This window comes from Oryzias melastigma, linkage group LG4, assembly GCF_002922805.2.
Source record: "Oryzias melastigma strain HK-1 linkage group LG4, ASM292280v2, whole genome shotgun sequence".
Lineage (NCBI taxonomy): Eukaryota > Metazoa > Chordata > Actinopteri > Beloniformes > Adrianichthyidae > Oryzias > Oryzias melastigma.
The window spans coordinates 10,541,479-10,566,373 of NC_050515.1; the positions used below are offsets into that span (position 1 = coordinate 10,541,479).

Genomic DNA, 24,895 nt, shown 5'->3' on the forward strand with positions numbered 1-24,895 from the left:
TTACTAATGACTCAATGTCCCACTCTAATCATATTTTGATTTATTTTATGGGGGGGGGCATTTCTTGTGGTCTTTTGAATATAATTATTTTTGCTTTTTTTATGTCAAAATTTAAATAAATCTGTCATTTTCTTGGATATATTTTGTGCAGAGCAGCAAGAGATCATCAGACTTTTGCCTAAAATTGTTAATTTTGCTGTTGGCGCTGAAGTAAGCCTCCACTGAGACCCCATTATCCCTGTGTTTACACTCCTGCTAGTTTACCGGTGCAACAAAAATGGCAAGCATTATATGATCCATCCAGTGGAGATAACTAAATGATGTTATCCATTTTAAGTGAATGTATCAGAATGTAGCAGCCATTTCACTTGATGTGTCACAAAAGAGCTTTTTCAAAGGATGTCTATTTGTCCTGATGTAACCAAATTCTCAGAAATCCAATTTTAATCTTAAATGTTTTTGTATATCACAAGGAAAATCTACAAGAACATGTTGAAAACGCCAAAAACACAATTTTAATTGGATTCGGTCTTTAAAAAGTTCTTCTTTAGAAGTGCTGTTTTACTCCATGAAGGCTTTTGTGTTACAACAGCACCATCTAGTGGTCAAATGTGTTTTCCTAAAACTTCCTGGAGAGCAATTAATGGTTAAATGTTTCTTTGCTTGCTGACCTTTTTTAGTCCTTTCATTAAATTAAATGAATACATAAATATCCCAATGATTTGAATCATATATTATGAATTGGTTCACAGTTTTCTCCCTTAAAGTTAATTAAATTTAATGTCCAAACTAGATTTAAAATTATATCTGTTTTGGAAATAAAATAACTTCAAGTTCAGAGTTGCAGTTATTTCTATTTATTTCACACTCGGTGGTCAAAAACATCGACATCGGCTGCAAAAGTCTGAGAGCTCCTCTGTGAGTTCATCCTGTTCAGCTGTCAGGAACATTTGAAGGAGCTGGTTCTGCTGTGTTCTGCCGGTATGCACAGAGCTGAAACACACCTGAAAAAGGTAAGAGACACTGGTTATCAATACATTAAGATTTATTCATAAATGGTTACAAGGAAACATGTTCAAAAACTAGATAAACGTTGCTCAGACCTTAAAGCTCAATCTTTCTCTACTTTGATAGTTTAATCATTACTTCTATTATTTTTTCGTTTAATTGTATTTTGAAATAAAAGAAAGTTAAATAAAAAGTGAAAAAAACTGTTTTTTTAGCTTTTGTAGCAACATAATATTTACATTGTAGATTTATATTGATCCTTTAGGGAACCTAAGCTACATCTTTATATGTCATATTTGTGCTTCAATTAGGGATAAACTGTATAAAGAAGAGCATGTTTCAAAGAAATAAAAACCTGCAGCAAAAGCCAAGATGATGGCGACCCAGCCAATGATGAAGGACCAGGAAAAGCGCCAATCCAGGAAGCGTTTTCCAAAGAACGTGACGGTTACTCCGGTGTAAATTGCCAAAGCCAGAAGAGCTAGAAAGGCTAGAAATAGACAAAAAAAGGAGAAATTCACAGAGATACACACTAAAAATGAGATTTTTGAAAAATGAACATTACTTAAGAATTTAAGAGTAAAGCAATAAAAGTAAACCCCATCTTAGTTTTGGATTGCAACAACAATAATAAAGTAAAGCTCAAAGCTGACTCTAATGATGTGGTTTCTCCGTTTACCTGACAGGACCAGAGCGATGCCGCCTGTACGCACTCTCCGGTTCTTTGTACCGTTGGTGAAGGCGCTGAGGCCCAGGACCACACCAGCAAAACAGCTCAGCACTGCCAGCAGCATGAAGGCCCGGGTAGCATCCCAAAAGGCTACAAGGTCAGAACCGCCATCATGTGGATGAAAACAAGTTAGCAACGAGAACATCTTTTGCTTAGAAAACCTGGGGTTCCCACAAAGGTCACTCCTGTGGCGCTTACCCACAGTGATGGTGTGCGCGTGGCATTTGTTGTTGATGCAGAACCTCCACAGCCCCTGGTTAGCGGAGCTGCCAGAGTACCGATACTGCATCCAGAAGTCTGTTGCCGTAGAAACGATGAGGAGAACGAGGGCAGCGACGCCACACAGGGTGCCTCCTCCTGCTAAAGTGTACAGCATTGTGGAGAAGCCCAGGAAAACACAGTTCTCCTGACCTGTGCGGAGCAAAGACACCGTATGACGAGATTTTTAAGACTTTACAGAGTCACCTAACAGAACTATGTAAAACTTAATTAAAGCTAAAGAAACTGTCCAGAGAATAAGTAACAGCAATAAACAGCCTATAGGAGGCTTTTCAGGGGAGGCTGAGGTTTTTGCTCCAGAAATTAAAATTCTATCACACCTCAGTTTTCTTAGCTCCTCTGTCTAGTTGAGTCTCAGAAACCTTGTGGAATTGTTTGACAACTCAGTGTCCCAGAACAAGACGGATAATAAAAAGCTGCTTTAAAGTATTTTTATCTCAATCTGACCCAGAAACAATAATTCATCCATTTATTTCTTCTCGTTTAGATTACTGCAACTCTTTTTCCCTGTTTTAACAAATATTCACTAAATGCCTTCAGCTTGTCCAAAACTCTGCACTCCTCTGTTGCGTATAAAATTTTGGCTTGATTTAATTTCAAAAATGTTAGTTTTTAGAGCCATTCCTGGTCAAACCTAGACATACACCTTTGACTCAATCCTTGAGGTCTTCCAAACGACACCTCTGAAGCCTTCCAAACACCCGCTTTAACCCTTGTGCTGTTTTCAAGTCAAATTTGACCCATTTTCACACTTGATCCAAACACAATGAAAGGGTTAAAGAAAACATTTTCCTATATCTCAAGTAGCATATCTCAATCATATTTTTAACCCTTATATTGTATTCGGGTCAAAAGTGACCCATTTTCTCACTTGAAGACGGGTCAATTTAGACCTGAATAGGTTAAGGAAAACATTGTCTCAAGTAGCGTATCTCATATCAGATTTTAAACCCTGGAATGGTTTATTTCAAGCAATCAGGAAGAACACATGAAAAAACACATCACATTGAATCACAAGAAGATCGCTTGAACTTATATAATCCCACCCCGGCTCCACCATACCAATTTCTCTACATGACTTATCAATATCTGGTTCAGGACTTAATATGAAATATTTATACCCAAATACAACATCTCTCAATCAGGTTTTTTATCTTTATTTTGTGTTCGGGTCAAATTTGACCCATTTCACACTTGATGGGTCCATTTTGACTTGAGCGGGTTTTACCAAATCTCAACAAGATTTTAAATCCTGTATTTGGGTCAAATTTTGACACTGAACAACAGGTCATTTTTGACCCAAACACAATAAAAGAGTTCAAGAAAACAGTTATATCATATCTCAATCAGATTTCTTACCTTTATTTTGTGTTCAGGTCAAATTTGACCCATTTTCACACTTGAAGACGGGTCAATTCTGACCTGAACGAGTTAAGGAAAATATTGTCTCAAGTCGCATATCTCAATCAGATTTCAAACCCTGTATTCGGGTCAAATTTTGACACTGAACAACGGGTCAATTTTGACCCAAACACAATAAAAGATTTCAGGAAAACAGTTATATCATATCTCAATCAGATTTTTATCTTTATTTTGTGTTCGGGTCAAATTTGACCCATTTTCTTACTTGAAGACGGATCAATTTTGACCCGAACAGAAAATATGGGTTAAATAAACCTTTTTGCCATATCTCTAGTAGCATGTCGCAATCAGATTTTTAACCTTTATATTGTATTCGGGTCAAAATTGACCCGAACACAAAATGGAGATTAAAGAAACATTTTTTACTATATCATAAGTAGCATATCTCAGTCAGATTTAACCCTTACAGTAGCAAACCCTCATAGTAGTAACCCTTATGGAGAAAATAGGTCAAATTTGACTAATTTTCTCTCTTGAAATTGGGTCAATTTTGACTCAAACACAATATAAGTAATATATATTTTTGTTTCAAGCTGTTGCTCCTTGTCTTTGGAACTCCCTTCATTGTCGTTGCGTTAGATTGACTCCCTTTTTAAATCCCAGGTCAAGACATTTTTATTCAAAAGAGCTTTTAGTTCATTTTAGTTTCAACTTTTGTGGTTTGATTTTTATCCAATCTTTTTGTGATTCTTCCCTTGAAAAGTGCCATCAAAATAAAGATATTCTATTCCTTCTAAAACCATAATGAGAACCCAGCAGCAGCCAGCAAAGCATTTGATCCAAACTCAGGTGGAACAATAAGCTTGCCAATGAGGCAGTTCAGAACCATTGTTGGCCACTAATTCCCATCCATGCACCACAAACTAAACTCCCAAACCGAGCAAGTGAACCGTCAGCACTGTGGCTCTGTCACCCAGCCAGGAAGCCAATGATTACAGGTTTTTTTTTTTAAACTAACTTCAAGCTATTTCAAATGTTTCCACACACAATTGAGCCTCAAAAGCACATCACGTCTAATGATAAATAAAATTAAAAAAATGTTTTTTGGTCCAGGGTCCACTTTAACTAGTCAATTGTTAAAAATCAAAAATCAAGCAAGTCCACAAACATCCTGTTTTCTGCGTCATTTGTTGCTCCACAAAAAAATACCTGAGAGAAAGTTGCGTTATGGTGTAATTCCAGAGTTGCTGCTTGCTCTTGTTTGGCTGCTCTCTATCCAGGGTGACTGGCTGATGGCGTGTGCCTATCCTTTTTAAGGCCTGCACCTCTGCCCGTCATTGTCCGCTGCACAATGAAGGGAATAATAGAGCGCAGCATGTGAGTTATTGTAAAGCCCCCTACATTTGCCCTCGATTACCTCCACTCTCTTGCACTTGATCTTTCCACTTGTTCTATGTTTTGTGTCTTTTTATTGTTTCAGTTTTAAACTTTTTCTGAGTAGATCTGAGCCAACTGTGAACATGTGCACACTTGAGGAAAAAACAACAACAACAACAGTTTGTTTTAACATCTTTATTCAGATTTTCCATTTAAAATACCCTTAAAGTCAAAACAAGTACATGTTTAAGCCATTCTCTTAATATAATTTTAATTTTTTTCTCTTGCAACCGTTTGGGTCTTTGCTGGCTCCATCATTTGTGCATAAACATCATTAATATTTCTATAGGTGGACACAAACAGTGAATATCTTTATGGAAGCCACTTATAGTGCATCAAATGCATAATTCTATATTAAAGTAGATTCTTTCCGTCTCTTAAACTTTATTTCTCTGCAGGTGCTCAGTCCTTCAGGCAGGCTCTGCATGAAGCTTTTGTAGCTGTTGCTGTTTTTGCCTGTTACAAAGCAGAGATGTGCACATGCAACATTCTCCCACATTCACTTTTACATCTCATTAATTAAAAAAAGTGGGGTAAAAGTAAAATAAACATTTTTTTTTCCAAAATAAAATTTAAATAAAATCTCTAAAATATTATGCATATGTTTTCTTTAATTAACTGTTATAATTGTATTTTGTATTTGAGTGTTTTGATGGAAATATATCAATAAATGTTTAATTAAAGAAAACAATTAAGGAAAATGGGACATAAATATATAGAAATAGATGAGAATAAATCCAAAAGGCAAAAAAAAAAAAAAAAATCATAACCTGCAGATTTTTTTGCACACTGAACCTTTCAAAAATGTGTCGAAAATAGCTACTGATGATGTTGTACATGGATTATGTTTTTTTTTTTTACAAATTTGCATGCTGCCTCTAGCACTGCTGGAATTTTAATGGCACCTAATTAAAAAAATTAGCTAAATTAAAAATGAAAAATTCATTTTTCCTGACCGCTTTGACCCTTTCGGGGTCGCGGGGGCGCCGGAGCCTATCCCGGCTACTGATAGGCGAAGACGGGATGAAAAAAAATTTATTTCTGTCATTATCTGTTTTAATCACATTAATATTTTAATGCACAGATCATCATATTTCCTTTTATTTGCAGTAACTGAGGCAGTTCAGTCAAATAAATTGAATATTTATGGATTTTTAGCAATATTCACCTTCTCTCCTCAGCTTTCATCTCACTTTTAGATCAGACTTGAATATGTAAAATAGTTACATCTTGTTGGGAAATGTAGTTGATTTTTGTTTTATTCCTATAACAACTTTATCTTGATAAACTGAGTCTATATTCAGTGAAATGCAAATGTGTTCTGGAAAAAAAGGCCTCTGGACTGCAGCCTAAAAGTTTCTTTTTATACCAGCCTGGAATGATCCCTGTTTGGCAGGTCTGTGCTGACCTCTGAGTGACATCGGAATCGCTCTCGTTTCCTAGTCATTTGATTAATCAGTCTACACAAGCCACAGTATGTAAATCAGTTTGGCGGAAAAGAAAAACATTTAAACAGAACTTAAACTGCATTCTGATGAGGAATCCAGTTAGCATTTGAGAATCTAAAATGTACATGCAGATGTCCGTGGTTCAAGAACTCAAGAAGTATTCCTTTCATTCATTAAAAAAAAATGTATTTGAAAATAAAAAGTAAAAGTAAAGTGCCATTTTCAATTACTTTGTTATCTTTGGTAAAAATGTTCTAATTAATGGCTAGTTACTTTTGCCAAATTAAATGGAATAATTTCTTGTTTTGATAAAACTTGTGTAAAATTCACATTTTTTTAGATCTCTAACAGAAAATTACTGTATTTTGAACATTCACAAACACAATTTTTTCTTAAAAGTGTGCACTTTTTCTTATCTAAAAAAGATTGATTTCTTTTAACATACTACAAATAATTTAGCTTTTTGAACAGCTTCCAGTTCCAACTTTGTCACTATGAAAAATGTGAAAATATGTCTGACAAATGTGCAAATTACATACTTTTTTTGCTGTTTTTAAATTTATTCCAAAGAAAAAGTTGTTAAACATTTATTTATATCGGCATTCTGTGTGCACAAATGCAAATAATTGTTCATTTGCATTAAAAAGACTTTGTTTACAAAATGTACAGATGATAAGCCATATGAGAAAATATCAAAATAAAATGTTCTTTGACTGTCAGATGTCCAAAAATCTCTGCGGTTGTTATAAAAAAAGGCACATTATGATATGCATAACCAAAGGTGTTTTGTTTCAGCTACACAGACCTCAAGCTTCAAATAGAAGTACCAGTTATTTTGGTGAAATGCTAAAAAGTCACCTTTTTTTTTTTTTAAATATGGCTCTCCAAAAAAGGAAATAAATTATTTTGAAAAATGTGCTGTGGCAAAAAAAAATGGTTCTCTGTTTGACATTTATATTCTGTTATATTGTTGCTGTAGAATTTTAAGCTAAAAAATAAAAATATGGAAGAAAAAAACAAAAAGGCAGATTAATTGAAGATATTTTAAAGAAATTATCTAATCCAAGGGATGTATTACTATTTTCGATTTTTTTTGGCATCTCCAAAGTTGTTATTTTACATAAAAGACTTTTTAAATGAAAAAGAAATCACTATTTTCTCTTCTAATTTGAATAATTATTGTTTCTTTAACTTCAGTCAATTTTAAGTAAACTTTCTTGAATGCCACGTGAGTTAAAAATCTCAAAATATTCCACCTGTAAAGACAAATGTTCACACAAACATTGTGACTCACAATTAGCCGGATTTTCATCCTGGAATGACCTCTACTGGAACGTGACGGCGGCAGCTCGTGTTTGTTTTCATGCTAGAATTAACGTGTAACTGTGCTCTGTTTGCTCACTGCTGCCTCCTCCAGAACTTCTGTCTGGACTCTCAGTGACGCGGAGCCCAGAGAACGACAGTCCGATCGGCAGACGAGGAGAGGAAGGTCTGGTTGTGTGGGTGCCACCTGCACTGGATCACTTTGTCTGAATGCTCGCCGGCCACCGTCTGGGGGAGGGGCTTCGTCAGGTCGCCTGAGAGAAGAAAGAAATCCGGATTTTCACCACTAGTCTGGTATGTGAGTAATGGATTTGCTCAAAATCAAAACTTCGTAAGATAAATAGGCTCAATTAATTTAAAAAATGAAAACAACTGAAATACAGAAAAAAAATTCTGGAGGATAAAGAATTTCTGTGTAAAGTGACATCATAAGAGCTGGAAAACAGGCAGTTTGGTAGATCTGGAGGACCAGCATTGAACATCTCTGCTCTAGAGGACCCTTAAAGCTGATCCTACAAAAGATCAGCTTAAATCCCCTCAAAATGAAATTAACCTCAATACATTTTAAGCTAATATTAGCCAAGGCCTGAGATTAAAGCAAAACCAAAGTGGCCAACGTGCAATGATTCCAAAACTATAACAAATGTCTTTTTAGACAGTCATGTATGACAAATAAAAGGTGAATAGAAATAAAAAAATTCAGTGAAAAATGTTAATTTATTGCCCAGAATTGAATATAAATGACCAATTTAATGTAAAATACAAAAACTAGAACTTCTTAATGACTTTTTCTTCATATGTATTGTTATTATTTAGGTTTTAACAATGTCAAATGCTCTTTTATTTAGCAAAAAAAAAAAAAAAAAAAATGTATTATTTATTATTTTTAGTCGTACATTTTTACAGCGGGTTGCATGGACCAGGAAGGACTTTGAATTTCATTGTAGCTGCGACATCCATCCATTCATCCATCCATCCACATTGTGATTTATTAAATACCGGTCCTTCATTAAACTCAGATTTGCACATGCTGCCTTCAAGGGTTCTTCGTTTTTTTCGGTGCCCATAAAACCTCACTCACCTTGAAGGTCACTGATGATGATCTTGTTGTCGTAGGAACCGGTGAGGAGATGATGAGCTCCCGGTGAGAAGCGCACTGAGCGGACGTCGCTGCCGTGGGGGCGGCACGTCTGGACTATGCGGCCTCCCCTGATGTCATACAGCATGCAGGTGCTGTCCTCCTGACCGGTGGCCAGCAGACGCCCGCTGGGGTCCACGGCCACTGAAGCCACCGCACTTCCTGAGTCAGACAAAAGGGTGATGCACTTTAGAAACGCTCGCACTGCACTGTGATGATTAACCTGAATGAGAGAAATTTGAATAATTTACATGAATGCATATAGTACTATCAGTGGCGGTTTTATCATCAGGTGAATGTGGGCGACTGCCTGGGGCCCCTAGAACTTTTGGGGCCCATAGCTGAAGACTTAAAATATTTCTATGTAAATATTTGTACAATAATTTTCATAATAGAAGATTTTTTAAAAATAAAAAAAAACTTAAGACCGTTCATTTGAGAGTGTTTCATGCTCCCCTGTAAATCTACAGCAATGGAATATTCCATCAACAGCAAGTTAGTTAGCAGAGAGACTCTTCCAAGAGTTTGAAAAGAAAAAAAAGAGTAATCAACCAGCTGTGGAAACGGAAAAAGCAAAGAGAATATCAAAATCATTTGCTGCTACTCTTCCAAAAGTGCAGGAAGGAAAACAAAACCGGAAAAAGAACATAATCAAAAAGAGGATAAAGAAATTGTCATTTTTGAAAATATTTTTTGTTGACACCACTCCATCGGGTTTGTTTTGTTCCACTGTTCAATATTTTTGTGTCTTTTACCTTCCTTAGTAAAACCTGACAATTAAAGAACTTATTTATGCTATGGACGTTTTACTCTGGGTAAGGATTTAAAGGGGCCATACCATGAAAAAACAACTTTTGGAGCTTCAAAGTGTATTATACTGTTCAATCCTCACTATAAAGAACCCCAAAGCGGTACTTTGATCCATTCACGCATTTCTGAGCAGCCCCTCCCATACCCACAAAAACGAGCGGGTCCTCACGATCTGATGTCACAGAGTGAGACCGCCCCCTCTGGGAAGAGTCTGCTCTGACAGCACCGCCCCCAGTCTAACACCAACAATCAATTTCTCCATGGAGCTAGTGGTGATTAGCAAAAAACTTTCATCATAGATGCAGAATATCGGATATTGACCCGAACCAGCACCGGGTTAGGGATGCGATACCGGATGCAATACTAGACGCGGTAACAGATCTGAACAGGCACAGAGTTAGGGTTAGGGCTAGGTACCGGATGCAGTACCGAACCCGAATCGGCACTGGGTTAGGGACGCGGTACCGGTCCTCGGGACGCGTCCAATACTCGTACCCAATGCCAGTTAACGTCTGCGAGGGTTGCAGACCCTTGATTTTACGAACAGGCAGCACGTCAAAAAAAGACGAGTTAGTGACGCTCAAAATGTTAAAAAGTGACGCGGCGGTGTCCTTAACCAAACGCCAATATGTGATAAGTTGGGGATGAGAACGTGTTGTTTCAGTACAATTTCTGAGTCAAAGATCCCTCACCTGACCCGTGGAGGGTTGTGCCAACCACCCGAACACAGCTGGGCACTCGTAGATCCCAGAACCGGACCGTTTTGTCCTGTGACCCGGAGGCAATCATCCATCCTCCCCATGTGTACAGACTGAGGATGTGACCTGTTCAAAAGAAGAAGACACATCATGATGAGGGTGTACATATACTTTTGTTGCAGTTGGTGGCGTAAAAACACAGTTTTTCTTTTCTTCCTAATCAACTGAAATGATGTGTTTGCTGAGTCAGCGCATCTTTACACCTGTATGTCCGCTAAGGGCATGAAGACCCTGTCCTCTCTGGCAGTCAGTGGTGTAGATGTTACAGTCTCCAGCTCCGGCGCTGATCAGAATGGACCCTCCACTCTCGGGCCCCTCCATGAAGGCCAGGTCTCGAATGGTGCCGTCGTGCATGCTGAACTCCAGGTCGGGACCTGACAGACAAGTGTGCAATTAGGTTGCAACATCAAACGCCATGAAACTCTTTCTGCGACATGGAGGTCTGATTCCATTTTTTTTACTTCTTGAATAAATTTTTTGCTCAGGCACCAATTGAATTTAAAGCGTTTAACACCAGAGCTCCAGTGTTTATGTTCTTTGATTTACTGTATTTTTTAAAATTATTAACACAATTAACAAAATTCCAGTAGATTTTAAATCTACTGGAATTTTGTTGGTCATGTTAACAGTTGAAAAGTTACAGTATGTTAAAGATAGGGGTGGGTATCGGTTATAATTTCCAGAAATGATTCGATTCGATTCACAACAGCCCGAATCGATTCAATTCAGATTTTTTCCGATTCTTCAATTCAATTTTAAGTTTTCAAATTTATACACATTTGTTTAGAAATACATTAAAAATCTATTATTTAATTTGAATATATGTACTTTAATCTGATAGAATTCACATATTATAAAATGTATTAGTAAAATAATTAGATTGTTAATATCATACAGTGTTACATGGATTCTCTAAAGGAGAAGTTCTAACAAACATGTTTAGATTATTAACATTGTAAACATTGTTCTGCTCCTCCTGGAGGACGTTTCAATTTGGCCACTAGGTGGCGATCTCGCTATAGAAGTACACCTCATTTAAGAAGACAACAATATGGGGGGGGGGAGTTTAGACCAAAAATAGTTATTTTAAAAGTTATTTCCTTAAAAGAGTTTGGAAAATTAATACCTGTAAGTAAATAAAGATGTTCATTTAGTCAGCAATGTATACTTTTGGTCAACCGAGTGTTAGCATTAGCCGACCTATGGGAAATTCTATTGAACGTTAGCGTCAAGCTAGCGGACTTAAGCTTTGTGTGCTAAATCGATTTATCTCTTTGGTGAATCGATTATTGATCTATTAAGCTGAAATCGATTTAAATCGATTAATCTATGTTTTCAACCCAGCCCTAGTTAAAGATTTTGTATTTAAGGATTAAATATTTAAATCCTATGCAGTTATTTTTTGTAGTTTCAGGACCAAACATCCAAAGAGTTCATTTTTCTTACATTTTGGCACACACAAACTGAAAAAAATGAAACTAATTTATAGAAAATATATAACAAACTTACCTGTTGCATTGCAGCTGTCTGCATTAAAAGGCAAGACTTTAACAAATTTATCATTGGACCCAGTGGCCAAAAGTTGTCCGCAGTGGCTCCAGGCCACGCAGTAAATTGAGCCTTTGTGATGTTTGTTGCGTCGGAAGCGCACCGCCGGCTGCTTTACTGCACCAGAACCACTAGAAGAAATTCAAGATAGATTTGGTTTTATTGTGATAATAAGTTAACAGAACAACTTTTAAGGAAAAAAAAAAAAAAAAACATGGTGCATGTGTGTGAGTGACTTAGTGTTTACCTGGGGGTCAGTGTCTCTGGATAGGCACACACTCTCAGGGTTTTTGAGTTGGAGCCCACAGCGTACAGAGCACCAGAGGGATGGAAGGCCACAGCTCGCACCGCCTGCGTGTCCTCCAGCTGGCTCACCCTCACAAAGTGAGTTTTGGATTTCCCCAGCTATTGAAAATCAGTAAATTGGAGATTACTTTTACATGATAGGGGGGTCCAATCAGATTCACAGAATTTTGGATTTGATTGTGGTCTCATTTGGGCCTGTTTTACCTCATGTGAGTTTCGCGTCGTAGAACAGCCCAAGTCCTCTGGAGCTGTGGGACCAGACGCTCTAATATAAAAAAAAAATGTTCAGACAGATTTATTTAAAACGTCCACATTGTGTATAGAATGTCAAATAAAAAAAATCTTACTACGGCAAAATGTGTTAGGATTATTTTTATTTTACCCCATTTTAATTGCACTTTAAAGTTCCTTTCAAATCATCTTTTGATCTATTTTTAAAATGTTCCCATTTTTTAAAACTATAATTATGTTGTTTTTAGATAAAATCAAAAACCAGTGTAGGGCATAATTACGGCAGAGTGGCAGTAGTGCAGTAGAAATTTGCCTCTGAGTTATGGGCGCTGTGTAAACCTGTCCCTATTTCCCATCATCCCTTTGTTTACACGCCCTCCTGCTAGCTGACAGCCCCTCACAATACCAACCTAACCCTGGGCTCCCACGGCTACGGCAGATTACAGCTGCAGTTACAGCTGCAGCAAAGCCACTGGCTACATAGGCTGACGTGATAACCTAGCATTTATTACGATTTAGGTCGTTAATAGCCCCAGTTTCAGAAAAAGTGCTGCGACTCAGCTCCGGTGTTCAGCGAAAATTTGAACCCAACAAAACTGATTCAGAGCACCTGAGAAGCCAGATCGCAGAGATTGGACGTGATCGTATGCAGTGGAGATTTTAAAGTTTTAAAGTTTCATAAAGACTCCGGCGGTCACAGCAAAGCTGTATCTGTACCGGTGCAACAATAATGGCGAGCATTATTGGAGTGGATCTTTAAATATAGCAAGAAAATCCACAGATTTACCAATTTTAATTGTTAATTAGTGAGATTTATGATCATATTTTTTACCAAACTCTCGTCAGGTAATTAATTACCTCTGACTGGTTTGGACTGAGGACTCATTGGGTGCAGTTGAGCTCTGCTTCTCAGAGCCCAAAAAGGCGGTGCTGCTAATTCCAACTGGCTTCTCCTTTGGAGCTCCCTTATCTTGGCTATGGCGAGAATTGGGAATCCCAGGGATGAAAGTGTGGTTGTTCCCATTCGATCCGTTTAACTGCTGGCCCAGGTGCATCATTACATCATCTCCTCTGTGCTCGAGGCCCACGTTCATTTCCTCCAGTCTCTGAATGGATCTGCACAAATGAGAAAATCTTTCGTTGTTACTTTTTTTTTAGCAGCTGGGGTGGTGAAGGTGTCCCGCTGGACCGTCTTGCCTGCTGAGGAATGCCTCGGTGAGGTTGTGCTGGGCTCCGTCCTGCAGCCTCACCCCTCCCTCCAGCAGCATCTGCTGGTAAAGCTGTTTCTGCTGCTGCTTCTGTTCCAGGTGCTGCTGGACTCGGAGGCGCTGCCTGTAGTACTCCTGGATGTGTTCTTCAGACTCACGCTGTTGGAAATACACACACATGAAAGCTGTAAAGTTCTCTAGAACTCCCAGGGATGTGGCCTCCATCATCCACCCTTTAAAAAAGTTTTTAAGGCCTCACCTCTTTAAATTTGTCATAACTTTAAACAATTTAATCTCAAAGCACCTCACTTCCATCAGTGGGGGCTGGCAACATAAAAATAAAAAATGATGTGACAGCACATCAAAGGTGATCATCTCCTTCAGCCTCCATGATCCCAGTATGCCGGGACAACAATCAGTGAAGTGTGACTGACCCATGAAGAGGGAAGTTGAGCTATTTGGACATGTCTTATAATGAAGAACACTGGAGAGGGAACATTTTATATCTTAGGAGTCTTTGACTATACTGAAAATCTCCTTGTGCCTTTGATTAAATCCTTATTCACCTGAATCGGGTTTGCCCTGTGAGAGTGCATGATGTTTTTCTTGGTTTTCTGGGCTTGTAGAGCTGGGGTGTCAAACTCAATCGCACAGGGGGCCAAAATCCAAAACACACCTTAGGTCACGGGCCGAAAAGAATAAATAAATAAATAAATAAATAAATAAAACTTTATTTACAGCGAGTATTTAATTTTGAACAGATTTTTATTTTGGGTTAATACATTGTATAGATATGTACATATTTGCTTAATATTCCAATTGTTTTAGTAATTTTAGTTCCACCTTGTTACCTGCTGCGCAGGGAAGGTAATTAATGCGACACCCTCCCTTCACCACGTGCAAAAGCCCCGCCCCTCCTCAGTTGGAGTGAGTGGTCTGTGCTGGTAAGTTGTCTTTTTCAGTCTCCCAATATTTTAAGTTAGTTGTTATAAAAGTAACGTTAGCTTCTTAGTTATTTTAGACTTTGATGTTTTTGATTAAGAAACTGCTGTTTTATGGTTTACATTTATTTTTCATTCTTTTTGTGGTTTTTAGTGCCAATTTTGAACACAGTATTTTCTTTTGATCATGTATTTTCCCTGTGCTGTTTTTCAAGGTTGGTTTCTGCCATTTTATTTCTAAAATAACGTTTTCTGTTTTATTTTGGTGATGTTTTCTTTGTCCCTAAATAAGTGTTTTCATTTTTATTTTTTATTTTTTCACTTTACTATAATGTATAGAAATATATTGTTAACATTGTGCATTTGTTAGACTTGTATAAATTAAATCTGAGTTGGAATGAGCAGTCTGTGCTGGGAGCTGCACGTGTCGTCCATTAATGCCATTTTTCCTGTGCTGTGTTTTAAGGCATTAAACAAGCATTGCCCAGATTTGAGTCTCATCTCCCTCCTATTGCATCGACAACTACACAGAAACTACTACAGAGGGTCACAAACGGGTGTAGAGTTTTGTAGTTTCCTTGAGGCTAGTGCGACCACCTTAAGAGATGTCATGAAAATGTAACACACCACTGTTGTGTGCATAGTAAGTTTATTGTGATGTATATGTAAAGATAATATAGTGTAAGTTTCAGCTGCTCTACTTGGAATATTGGCAAATTTGTGATTTTAGTTTAGGATTTCCTTAAAGCTAAACAGTTCATTACAAACAGAGCAGATGTTTACTCAGAACAGTCTGCAGTTAATATTACCTCTTGTGTTTCTGTGCTACAGGCTGGCATTCCATCTTTTCCTTGATTCAAGGGGGTTCGTGGGATGTTGGATCTATCCAGCCCCTGTGGATGCTGCCTGTGGAGAGGAAACATTAGATAAGTATTTAATAGGCCGTGCTCCTCAGAGTGGGGGCAACGATATTAATGATGCTGGGAAGCTAAATGTAAACACTGAAAAAAAAAAAACAACTTAAGGCTGCACATACTGTATTAGAGTGGCAGTCAAGTGAGAACGAGAACACTCTAAATAAACAAAACTGTTCAAAATATGCTATAACGTGTTCACAAAAGTTGAAATGTTCTGCAGACAAGTCCTAGTAATTGTTGTTTGATTAGGAAAATAAAATTTAGGATCAAATCTAGTAGATTTTTAACCCTTTCACACCAGAGCTCCAGTGTTTATGTTCTTTGAATTTACGATAACTTTTCAATTTTAACACGGTCAACGTAATTCTTGAGCTGCTTTTTTCCTTCAGAATGTGCTGGAATTATTGTGTTAATGGTTGAAAAGTTTCTGTTTGTTAAAGATTTTGTGTTTTAGTGTCACTGGCGACACTTCAGGTGTTAAAGGATTAATACAAGAAGGTCCTCATCTGCCAGGTGTGGTGGTACTATCATGGTTTGGTCTTGTTGTATGAGAAACAGAGGGCTTTCAATAAGAAATACAATATTCCAAAAAAATAAAAATAAAAAATCCTCAGATATCAGTTTTGTTTGTGATTTAATAAGTGAATTGTCAACCATGTTGCACTCAGCTATCCACTCTCCTGCTTCTCTGAATGCTTAAGATTAATATTATATTAATATTCAAAAATTTACTTAAAATGTAGATTTTCTAATATTATTATTATTATTACCATCTGCTATATGTGCCATACTGCATACAACTTACTGTTGAAATGTTTGACATTAAATTTAAATAACAATTAATTGCTAGTAGGCTGCTAGAAGTTAGAAGCTGGGAAAATATGGTGAACTGGGGTTCTGTCCTCAGGTTTCATTCCCTTTATTCTTTTTTTCATTTCATTTTTGATTTAGTTCTCCATGCCTCTGTTTGGTGCAGTGCGATTCATGTGTTGTCCCTCTTTCCCACTCCCCTCAACGGGAGAGGAAGGGATTCCAAATTCCAGGCTGCTCGTCTGTGCTCCTGTTCTTGGCAGTGGACCTCACCTCTGGCTCGTCTCGCCTAGTTGTAGAGTTAGATAAGCTAATTCTTCTTTAACACCCCTGGTACATTGCCTGTCAATTCTGGGAGAGGTTTCCTCTTTCATGTGGACATCCCGGATATTTCTTCCTTTTTATTTTTCCTCTGGAATCAAGGTTTTTTTTTAAGGGAGTTTTTCCTTACAGACAAGGAGGGTCTAAGGCAGGGGTGTCAAGCATATGGCCACTGGGCCGTCAGATGGTTTAAACCAGCCCAGTCATGAAGAAAAAAACATATAAAGATGTTGGGGAAAAAAGCAAGTTTCTAGCCTATTTCTGTGGCGAATTATGATTCTCTAAAGAAATGACTGCAGTGTGCAATTCTGCCACTAGGGGGGAGGTGGCAGAGGAACAAGAGACCGGCGTTCCAACGATCTGTTACCTTGTGAGATTTTCCTACCCATAGAAAAACTGATAGCTATAGCTTTCCAAATGTCCTACCTTATCAGATAATACTACCTACTGCATATGAACGAACATACAGTTTTTGCATTTGGTCGTAATTGTGACAATATATTGTGATATTGGGCTGTATAAATAAAACTGAATCAAATTAAGATTTCTCTAAACTTCCCTCCATTTCTAGACTCTTACCTCTCAGGTGAATCGTCCTGCTGATGAACGTTGTTCTCCACTAGGCTCCGGCTGAGCGAGGACTTAACGTTAGCGTCCATACCCCTCTTGTCTTGTGCTGCAAGGCCATGTGAAAGGCCATCCAGGGCTGGGTTGAGGGATCTGGACATGTAGGTGTCCGCTGAATGAGGGCGCTGACGGTAGGGTGAGGTAAGGCAGGGGGAGAGACGGTTGATTAACGGAGTGAGGAGGTCAGCGTGTCCAGCTTTGCTGGGCTTAACCAGACGGTCCACATGAATGCTGAGCGTCTTCTGCTCGAAAGCACAGGTGAACGCTCCCGGTGAGAGGTTCTGCAGCCAAGAGAGCAAGGACAAATCCAGCTCGTCACAGCAGTTCCCACACACCAAATCCACCCCGAGCAACACCTCACCCTCTGTGATCTCCTCACCCGTCGCTTTACTCTAGTAAAAATGTGCCAAAAAAAAAGAAATTCTGTTAAACTTCTCATATTTATGTCTGCAGTATTTTCATTAGCAACAACTGAGCTGGTTCTGGAGTAATATTTTACCTGACAGAACTCTACACAGCACTCATAAAGGAGACCTTTGATGAGCAGCTGGAAGAGGCGGTTCCCGCTCGCCCTGAAACCCGCCTCGCTCAGCTTCCTGTCTGCGGGGATAAACTCTGCAACCATGGCGCAGACTTCCTCGAAGCAGTGGACGCGAGCCGTGCTCGGGTTCCAGTCTTTGAACTCTGCGTGGTGGGTCAGACGGGGCAGGGTGAGCAGGAGACACAGCTTGCTGTAGTCGTCTTTGGTGGAACAGAATTCCTCCAGGCTGTGGAGGCACTTCACTGCTTCCTGCATGGTGAGCTCCAGCTGTAGAAGACAGCAAACTCTGAAAACCACTGAGGGGATTTCTGTGTTTACATTAGAAAAATGGCACAGGAAAAAAAAGTTTTTTATCCAATCAACCAAATTAGCTCAACATTAAATTGTTGGATACTTACATTTTGTGGCTCTTCAGCAGCTGACATGGCATTATTTACACACAGAGCTTCAAGGAACTTCTGCTTCAGGACAATGTACCGAAACCTAGAAATACAAAATTTCTTTTTAACTGTTTTCTGCAACAGATACACCTTTACTGAGTTAAAAAAGGCAAAGTAAAAAAAATATAACATCACATTTAGGGACCTTCAACACTTAAAGAGCCATTCGGGTCGATTTCTCACTCTTTTTAAAGTCTTACTTCCCCGTTTAATAAAATAAGACACTACTTTGTATTTACGTTATTGTACCTTTTATGAACTGTTATTTTTTGGTATAAAAACATAAAAAGATAGCCTTTTTTCAAAATACATAACTGTTTATAACTTTTGACAGATGTTCACATGACTTCTTTTCAAAATAAAAGACACAGCAAAAGATAAGCTCAGTGCAGCAAATGTTAATACATTGGTGATGTAATGTCAGTAATACATTTAAAAAACAGTTTATTTTACCATTTGTGGCGCATTTTAGCATTACATTTTTAAATCTAACAAACTAAAATTAGAGTTAATCAAACTGTTCCTACTCTATCTTTTAATGCATACTTGAATTTTTTTAATTTCCCGTTAAAAATAGAAAATCGGATTGATAATCCAAGGCACCTGAAGTACAAATTCTGCTTAACGAATTTATATTGGTTTTCTGTGCACTCAAGTCTGTCCAAATGTTTTGGTATGACTTTGGGAAACAACAAATGTTTGATGGATTGTTGGAGAATTACAACTATCATAGTCAGAAACCTCAGGGAGTGACGCATTCTGTCCTTCAGCTGTTTGTGAATGAGCTGAATAAAGTTGTAATTAGTTTACTTAGAAAAAGAAAACCTTTCTTATTTTTCTTTAACCACAATGGAGGAGTAAAAGAGCCACATGTGGCTCCAGAGCCTAAGGTTGCAGACCCTTCTTCTAGACTAAGACCTGGGAATATTCTGTGGGTGGATTAAAAATTAAAAACAGATATATTTTGGTGAGGTACACATAGACATGGTGGTTCTGAAGTGCAAATCAATGTCTTAAAAAGCCATTTTTCATGTTGATCTGAAACCTCTGTGTCCAAAATCTGTCTGCAACAGTTTGATTGACAGCGATTTAAAAGAAGAAATACTTTTAAATACAAAAACAAAATGATTTCTTATTACATTTGTTGTCTTTCATAAGAAAAATGCCACATATTAATGTAAAAAACTCAAAAAACATGATTTTCACTGGAGGGGGACTTGAGGGGAAAATTTCACAAACCAAAATGTAATTAATTTTCATTTTTGTCATTTTAACTCTCGCTTATTTTTAAGGTACAGCACTTTTAGACACCAGTCCCCAATTTGGAGGTTGGTATAGTCGCCTTTTATAAACCTTTACATTTTTTAAGTCCGCAATTGTTTTTGTTTTTTTAAGTTTATGATACTTCGTAATTTTATGTCATTGTTTTTATTGGTTTTAATACTTGTATTATCATGAATGCTTTTTTTTTTTTTACTCTTAAGTCTTTTATTTCTTTTGCGTTTCTTGTTGCAAATGGACCTCAAGTCTTTAATAATAATAATAATAAAAATAATTTCAAAAATTGTTCACCTTTTCAACCGGAAGTTATTTAGCATGGCAATATCTTCCAACAGATTTTTTTTTTTCAGATTCTGACCGCAGCAACTGCAAAAAAAATGGTGATTACTTTATCAACCCTTTACCACAGTTCACACAAAACATTCTTCTGCTTTCCCTCTTTTTCAAAAATCAAACATCATCATCCTATCAACGATGTCCCATAGACAGTACCTACCTTTTGTTTCCCGTTTTAACATTTCATTTTGATTTCTGGTCCTTTTCTATATCTGAAAGTGATAAGTTGATGTGATTTGCACTTCAGGGCCACCGTAGATAAGCGTTTCTCATATTCTCTTTAGACTCCTTTACTAGCTCATACATATTTATCATTTTCACACACCTTTTCTTGTCAAACTTCTCCATTCCCTCTAAAGGTTGGATGAACTGCATCACCTCTTCCCATTGTCCATCTAGAATGAGCTGCCTGGTTATAGAAAAACAAAAACAATTCAAAAGTCATCAACAACTACCCCTCAGCCCTTACTCTGCACATCCTGTCATACCTGAGAAACAGCATGTCATCAGAATAAAGCCCGTTGATGACCCCGCTCTCCTTCTCCAGGGCCAGCATACTGATATGCAGCTTTCTAGAGTTGAGGAAGTCGAGAATCAGCTTGATCACCTCCGCCTCCTTGATGTTGATGGTCTCCTCTGCCGTCATGACTGGGACTTGGCTGTGAAACGCTAAAATGGGAAAGTGCATAAAGTCATTGAAAAACGCGTCTATAATTATAAATGTGACCAATTATTTAGCAATCGTGCAGCACTTACTGCAGGCTGAGTTTAAAGAACTGGAATCAATTAACTTAAAGAAGAGATTTGGCTGGCTGGTATCCTCAGGTTCAATCTTGCTGTTTGGCCCAGAATGTTTGTGCTTCAAAAATACATTTACATGATCTGTTGGAAACAAAGGGACGAAAAATACATAAATCTTTAAAGCTTATTTCTTCCATTTAGTTGATAAAAAATGGTTGCAGCCTAAAATGTAAAATAAAACTATTTTCATATTTATAAAAGTGCAGCAAACTGAGTTGGGCTGGGTGACTGGGTCATGCTAATGTAATAAGTTTTGGAGTTCAATCAACACTGTTGTCTGGGGTTTGGACTGATTGGGTTCAGCTATCGGCTGAATAAAGGAATTTGAGGAGAGCTGGTGGAAGAGAGAGGGGATTAAGACGTCGGGGGAGTGTTTTCAGTTTGTCATAACTGTATTAGTTACAATCTACAGTAACCACAGAAAAAAAAAGAACCCCAAGACAGATTGCGTCTCATGGAAAGAGATCCGACAATTGGTGTCAGAAGTGGGATCATCATTTATAACATTAGCAGGACCCAAACAGTCCCCCAGCCCAACTCAATCAGCTAAACCGCATCAAAAACAACATGCTAGTAGTTCATATTTTTGTATGTCATTCTTTTTAAGTAATTTTTCTTAACTTTAACAGGCCTGATGCTTCAGAAGCCCAAAATAAGGTCCTAGACATATACATTTCAATAAGAATCATTAAAGGAAGTTAATATAGAGAGAGACCCACTAGAGCCACTATTCAGTAATTACAACATTCTCAAATGTTTGTACAAAGCGCACAAGATCTGGTTACCTTTTAATTTAGAGGTTAAATTCAATAAAAGACATAGTGACTATCATGAAACGAGCCAACATATGGCATAAACCAGACAAATAAACTAAAAATACAAAATCAATTGCTGCCTTTTTAAAGTATCATTAAAAATAAGATGCTAAACAAATATTATACACAGTATGTATAATTATTTAGCCAAAAATAAATTGATAAAACTTAAAGTAGATGACGCCACTGAACCTTGGTTATGTAAACAGGAATAAATCCTCATTTATTCCTGTGTAGGTAAATGTGTATGTATTCATGATTACATGTTTATTAAAAATGTAGACTGGGCTTAATATTTAAGAAAATATATTTTAAAAAGCCCTGCGACAGACTGGCGACCTGTCCAGGGTGTACCCCGCCTTCGCCCTTCAGTAGCCGGGTTAGGCTCCGGCACCCCCGCGACCCCGAAAGGGAAGAAGCGGTCAAGAAAATGGATGGATGGATGGATATTTTTTAATTTTCTTTGATGTACTTTGATTTACTGTATTTGATTTAGTGATCAGGGCAGATAATATTAGTTATGCTCCTTTTCATTTATTAAGTTATAATTTAATTTTGTATTGTATTGTTTTGTATTGTGTTGATGTACTGTAATGAAATAAATATTTAAATGTTAATAAATATTAAATTCTAGGTGTTACAAAATTGGCTTTTTTGCAAAAAAATGTTGTAAAGAGACTTTTTTAAGTCAAATTTTAAAGACAAATAATTTGAAAGCCATTTTTCCTCTGACTAATCATGTCAAATGGTTTTATTACCAGAAAAAAACAAAACTTTTCATTACTGCAACCCACATCCTCAGTTCTGGTGCTCATCTCTCAATCACTTTTTTGCAGAGCGCATTTCATCAACATGCTGTGCAACAAATAACACAAGTCAAAAAACACAAAAGATGAAAAGCAACAATAGTGCAATGAAAGGAAACACTGACTAATACTTTAAGGAGGGACTGTACAGAATAAAATATATAAAAATGTAACATTAAATATTTAAAAGCCAAATAAATATAAATAAACAGGATTTCCAACAGTATAGATTCTAACATGCATTTTGTTGTTTAAAATTAAACTTCAAGTTAACTAAAATATTTTCTAAATGGATGACTATACTCTATTCTTTTTACAAGTTGGTGTTTCTGCATGAAATATTTAATGTATTGTATCTATATAGATGCATAATCTGTCATTTAAAGCCTTTTGCGGATTTCAATCACCTAATATTTTGAAATGATACAATCTGCAAAACACGTTTAGCTGCAACAACACATACGAGCACATGAATTATTAAGGCTATTATAGAAAGTGGTTCAGCCTCTGGTGTCGGTGAACCACCCATGAGCCTGCACCCCCCAGTGAACGCAGTCACAACAACACCCCGGTGTGCGCGCCGCTCTGCAGCCTCAGCGCTTCATCTGCGCCCTGACGCACCTTTCATTCAACATGACGGTGCGTAATCCATCCATCCGTACATCCATCCATCCATCCATCCATCCTTTAACCCGCTCAGAGAACAGACGCGGAAGGAGACCGATACGCATCAGAACCGCAAGCGGATTTTGCGCGGCGTCTCACCTGTCTGTGCGCTGACACGCCCGCAGCAGCTGCGGGCTCTGAACGCAAGAGGAAGAAGAGAAGGAGGAGGAAGATAAATGCAGAACTAGCAGGTTTTCCCCTTTACAGCGCTCCTCACCTTAGTTCTTAGACACAGCTTGCGGTTGTCATCAGTGGTTGCCATGCGGACGCAAACCACCAATCAGCGGCCGATGACGCCCAGCGGGCTGTGGGTCACACCGACGAACCGGAACACGCAGAGGGGACTTTGAAAAATAAAAAAAGATAAAAATAAATCGCTTTGATTGAAAAAAATAATTCATTAGTATTTATTTTTAATATTCATTTTTATTTTTAAAGGAGGAGATCTACTAAAAAAAATCCCAGTGGTCTTTTAATTATAATTATACAGTTTTTAGCTAAAATAAACAAACCTGTGACGTTTTTTCTGCAGAGAGGTAGTAGTTAAGTAGAAACTCCCCTCTGAGTTGGCACAGAGGAAGCCTGCCTCCTCTTCCCATCATCTGTTTATGCCCTCTCCCACTAGCTTACAGCCCCTCACAACTTCAACCTAACAGTACCGGTGCAACAAAAGTGGCGGGCAATATCGGTGCTCTCCAGGTTTATAACCAGATGCCAGCTAAGATGAGGAAAACACAGACGTGGATCTATTTGTCTGATGCATCAGAATGGAGTGGAACAGGAAGCTTATGGTCCGCCAATAGTAGCCCCTACGTCACAGCTGAAGGCTTTTTCCAAGGACATTTTTTGTTTGCTCCTGATTCACAATAAAAAAGACAGAAAAGTGATTTTAAGCTTAATTTTCTCTCTATATACAGTATGTGCTCCATTTTCAGAAAATTGCCACAGGAAAATGTTGAAGCACACTTTTCATTGGTGTGGGTCTTTAAAGCTGTATTGTTGGTGACAGCCAGCTTTCCATCTAGGTAATGTAATCTGGATCATCTGTCGCCTTGATCAAATACTAATGACCCACCCATTGACCGTAAAAAATACTATTATAGTTCTTATATACAGTCAATGGACCCACTTTTTCCTTCTGCCTGCTTCTATGTTTTTTTTTTTTTTTTGGTCTTAAGTGCAAGCAAAAAGTACACTAGAGTCAATTTCTGTCAGCGTTTTAACACACGTGGGAAAATAAACTAATTTCAATGTCCATCCCTCCATTTTTTTTTCAAAGCCACTAAATCCTTTTCTGGGTCATGGGAGCCTAATCCAGTTACTATTGGTCAGGTTACCAGTCTGTCACAGGGCCACACAACCACATAGGAACCAGTTTACCAATGAAGCATGTTTTTGGATGGTGGGAGGAAGCTGGAGTGCTCATTCAGCAAGATCCCAGTTAGCATTTGAACCAGGGTCTTCTTACCGTTAGGGGAGAGTGATAACTAGGGGTGTGTATTGGCAAGAGTTAGGCGATACAAAACATATCTTGATGCATGTATCACGATACGTATTGAAATATATTCACAGACTGTACCAGAATAATTTTACACTGAGAAATAAACGTAAAAAAAACTCTACCTGAATATTAAAATACATTTCATTGAAATAAAATGGTAAAATGAATTTTCTTTAATAATCACAACAACATTAAGCCCTGCAACTGTCTCCCGTATACAAGTAGCTTTGAACCATGCACATTTGTAGTACTTTGGTAAATTAAGAAATATTTTTTTTCAAAGGGAACAGTCAACATTGTGTAATTTTCAAGACAAAATATTTTTCAGTATAAGGACAAAAAAATAGAATGAATGTGTCTTAATCAAAAAGGTTCTAGAATATGATCGCGGAAATTAAGTCTTGTTTATTTCCAACGTGGCTAAATCTAGCACTTAAACGGTTCAGGGGCCCGAACAGTATGGAAAACAAAAGTAAGACGCTGAAGGACGCTTATAAATAATTAAT

General features: G+C 37.7%; 2 protein-coding genes and 1 long non-coding RNA gene across 6 annotated transcripts; 1 reads left to right on the forward strand and 2 right to left on the reverse strand.

Moving 5' to 3' along the window:
* Nucleotides 1-23: 23 nt before the first annotated feature.
* Nucleotides 24-7,689, reverse strand: lim2.2 (lens intrinsic membrane protein 2.2). The gene is made up of 6 exons (XM_036211511.1): nucleotides 7,559-7,689; nucleotides 4,589-4,723; nucleotides 1,937-2,149; nucleotides 1,688-1,828; nucleotides 1,364-1,498; nucleotides 24-1,004 (listed from the first exon to the last, which is right to left on the reverse strand). Exons 3-6 carry the CDS (start codon nucleotides 2,112-2,114, stop codon nucleotides 934-936), a joined length of 525 nt encoding a protein of 174 aa, XP_036067404.1. The 5' UTR covers nucleotides 2,115-2,149; nucleotides 4,589-4,723; nucleotides 7,559-7,689; the 3' UTR covers nucleotides 24-933.
* LOC112150789 (WD repeat-containing protein 47) lies at nucleotides 6,838-23,677 on the reverse strand. 4 transcript variants are annotated; one of them, XM_036211509.1, is made up of 18 exons: nucleotides 23,106-23,677; nucleotides 22,988-23,025; nucleotides 20,557-20,682; nucleotides 20,289-20,469; nucleotides 20,126-20,209; nucleotides 18,142-18,226; nucleotides 17,564-18,010; nucleotides 17,155-17,483; nucleotides 15,337-15,433; nucleotides 13,576-13,745; nucleotides 13,237-13,494; nucleotides 12,352-12,412; nucleotides 12,089-12,246; nucleotides 11,803-11,972; nucleotides 10,497-10,667; nucleotides 10,228-10,359; nucleotides 8,669-8,887; nucleotides 6,838-7,841 (listed from the first exon to the last, which is right to left on the reverse strand). In XM_036211509.1, the coding sequence occupies exons 4-18, from the start codon at nucleotides 20,444-20,446 to the stop codon at nucleotides 7,699-7,701; spliced, it is 2,682 nt and encodes an 893-aa protein (XP_036067402.1). In that variant the 5' UTR covers nucleotides 20,447-20,469; nucleotides 20,557-20,682; nucleotides 22,988-23,025; nucleotides 23,106-23,677; the 3' UTR covers nucleotides 6,838-7,698. The 4 variants fall into 4 exon arrangements, with proteins under 4 accessions (XP_036067402.1, XP_036067403.1, XP_036067401.1 ...); XM_036211510.1 differs by lacking the exon at nucleotides 22,988-23,025; XM_036211508.1 differs by having other exon boundaries at nucleotides 22,988-23,677.
* Nucleotides 14,465-16,051, forward strand: LOC118598662. Its single transcript, XR_004947744.1, has 2 exons — nucleotides 14,465-14,530; nucleotides 15,359-16,051. It is a non-coding gene; the product is annotated as an uncharacterized LOC118598662 (long non-coding RNA).
* Nucleotides 23,678-24,895: the final 1,218 nt, after the last annotated feature.

What these genes read in the sequence shown, in the direction of transcription:
- LOC112150789 (XM_036211510.1), bottom strand. Translation starts at nt 20,446, where the DNA reads ATGACGGCAGAGGAGACCATCAACATCAAGGAGGCGGAGGTGATCAAG. An exon ending in CTGCTGAAGAGCCACAAAAT is followed by an intron (nt 18,011 to 18,141) that starts GTAAGTATCCAA and finishes TGTCTTCTACAG; the next exon opens with CTGGAGCTCACCATGCAGGA. An exon ending in CACAACCCTCCACGGGTCAG is followed by an intron (nt 8,888 to 10,227) that starts GTGAGGGATCTT and finishes TGTCTGACTCAG; the next exon opens with GAAGTGCGGTGGCTTCAGTG.
- lim2.2 (XM_036211511.1), bottom strand. Translation starts at nt 2,114, where the DNA reads ATGCTGTACACTTTAGCAGGAGGAGGCACCCTGTGTGGCGTCGCTGCC. An exon ending in CATCGCTCTGGTCCTGTCAG is followed by an intron (nt 1,499 to 1,687) that starts GTAAACGGAGAA and finishes GTCTATTTCTAG; the next exon opens with CCTTTCTAGCTCTTCTGGCT. An exon ending in CATCTTGGCTTTTGCTGCAG is followed by an intron (nt 1,005 to 1,363) that starts GTTTTTATTTCT and finishes TACCTTTTTCAG; the next exon opens with GTGTGTTTCAGCTCTGTGCA.